General features: G+C 49.3%; 1 protein-coding gene across 2 annotated transcripts in view; it reads left to right on the top strand.

Annotated features, from left to right (window-relative positions):
• The first annotated feature begins 522 nt into the window (after positions 1 to 522).
• The window catches only part of bbs1 (Bardet-Biedl syndrome 1), a 41,213-nt gene continuing 40,898 nt past the window's right edge, over positions 523 to 837 (top strand). The window contains exon 1 of one of the 2 annotated variants that reach the window (XM_067975565.1): positions 523 to 602. In XM_067975565.1, the coding sequence (XP_067831666.1) occupies positions 571 to 602 (32 nt within the window). In that variant the 5' untranslated portion in view covers positions 523 to 570. The remainder of the gene's footprint in view (positions 603 to 837) is intronic. The other variant, XM_067975566.1, reaches the window with a different exon arrangement.

The raw sequence follows: 837 nt of genomic DNA, 5'->3' as shown, positions 1-837 counted from the left end.
GCGCTACAGCCTATTGAGACAACATAATATAAAGTTTGCAGGAAAACATTTGGGTTACTATGATATGGAATGCACTGCCTGAAAGGGCAGTGGAAGCAGATTCAATAATAACTTTCAAAAGGGGAATTGGACAAGAGGAAAAATTTGCATGGCTATTGGGGAAAAGCAGGGGGAGTGGGACTAATTGTATAGCTTTTTCAAAGAGCCAGCACAGGCACGATGGGCCGAATGACCTCCATCTGTGCCATTTCATTCTATGTACATTTGGGGTCAAGAGCTGGAAACTCATTTTCTCCTACATCTGAGTTTATATTTGTCAAAATTTACATTTTAAAACACAGTGAGTGACACCTGGCAGTTGTGGAGTTAGAACAGCTATAATTTTGAATATTTTTGGGATTATATATGTGGAATTATTACGTTAACCTGAAATCTTGTCTGAGTGACCTGAGGGCGGAACGTTGGTTCGGGCGTGCGGGGGACTCGGGGCTGGGGGGGACTGTTTAGAGCGCGGGACCGGAAGCCGGTTTCCGTGGAGACGGGGCCTACACAGAGAGAGAGGCGCGGATTATGGCCTCCACCGGGCCGGACGGGAAGGAGAAGTGAGTGAGACCCAGCTAAAGGAGCAAATTCAGGCCCAAAACACCGAGAGGGAGCAGGAGGCAGGGCGGCGGGAGCCTCAGCCCGAGGCCTCGGAGTTGATCCATTTTAATTTGTTTCCCCCCCCCCCCCCCCCCCGCCCGATGATTGTGTTTATTATCCGGAGGTTCTCGCCCCCTGAACTCACAGCCTTCACCTACTGAACCCTGACCATTATAAAGGAGGCTCAATATCCAA

The sequence above is a fragment of the Heptranchias perlo genome, chromosome 43 (assembly GCF_035084215.1).
Source record: "Heptranchias perlo isolate sHepPer1 chromosome 43, sHepPer1.hap1, whole genome shotgun sequence".
In the NCBI taxonomy this organism is placed as follows: Eukaryota; Metazoa; Chordata; class Chondrichthyes; order Hexanchiformes; family Hexanchidae; genus Heptranchias; species Heptranchias perlo.
Note: the sequence above shows the minus strand (reverse complement) of the source record. Positions and strands in the feature narration are given on the sequence as shown.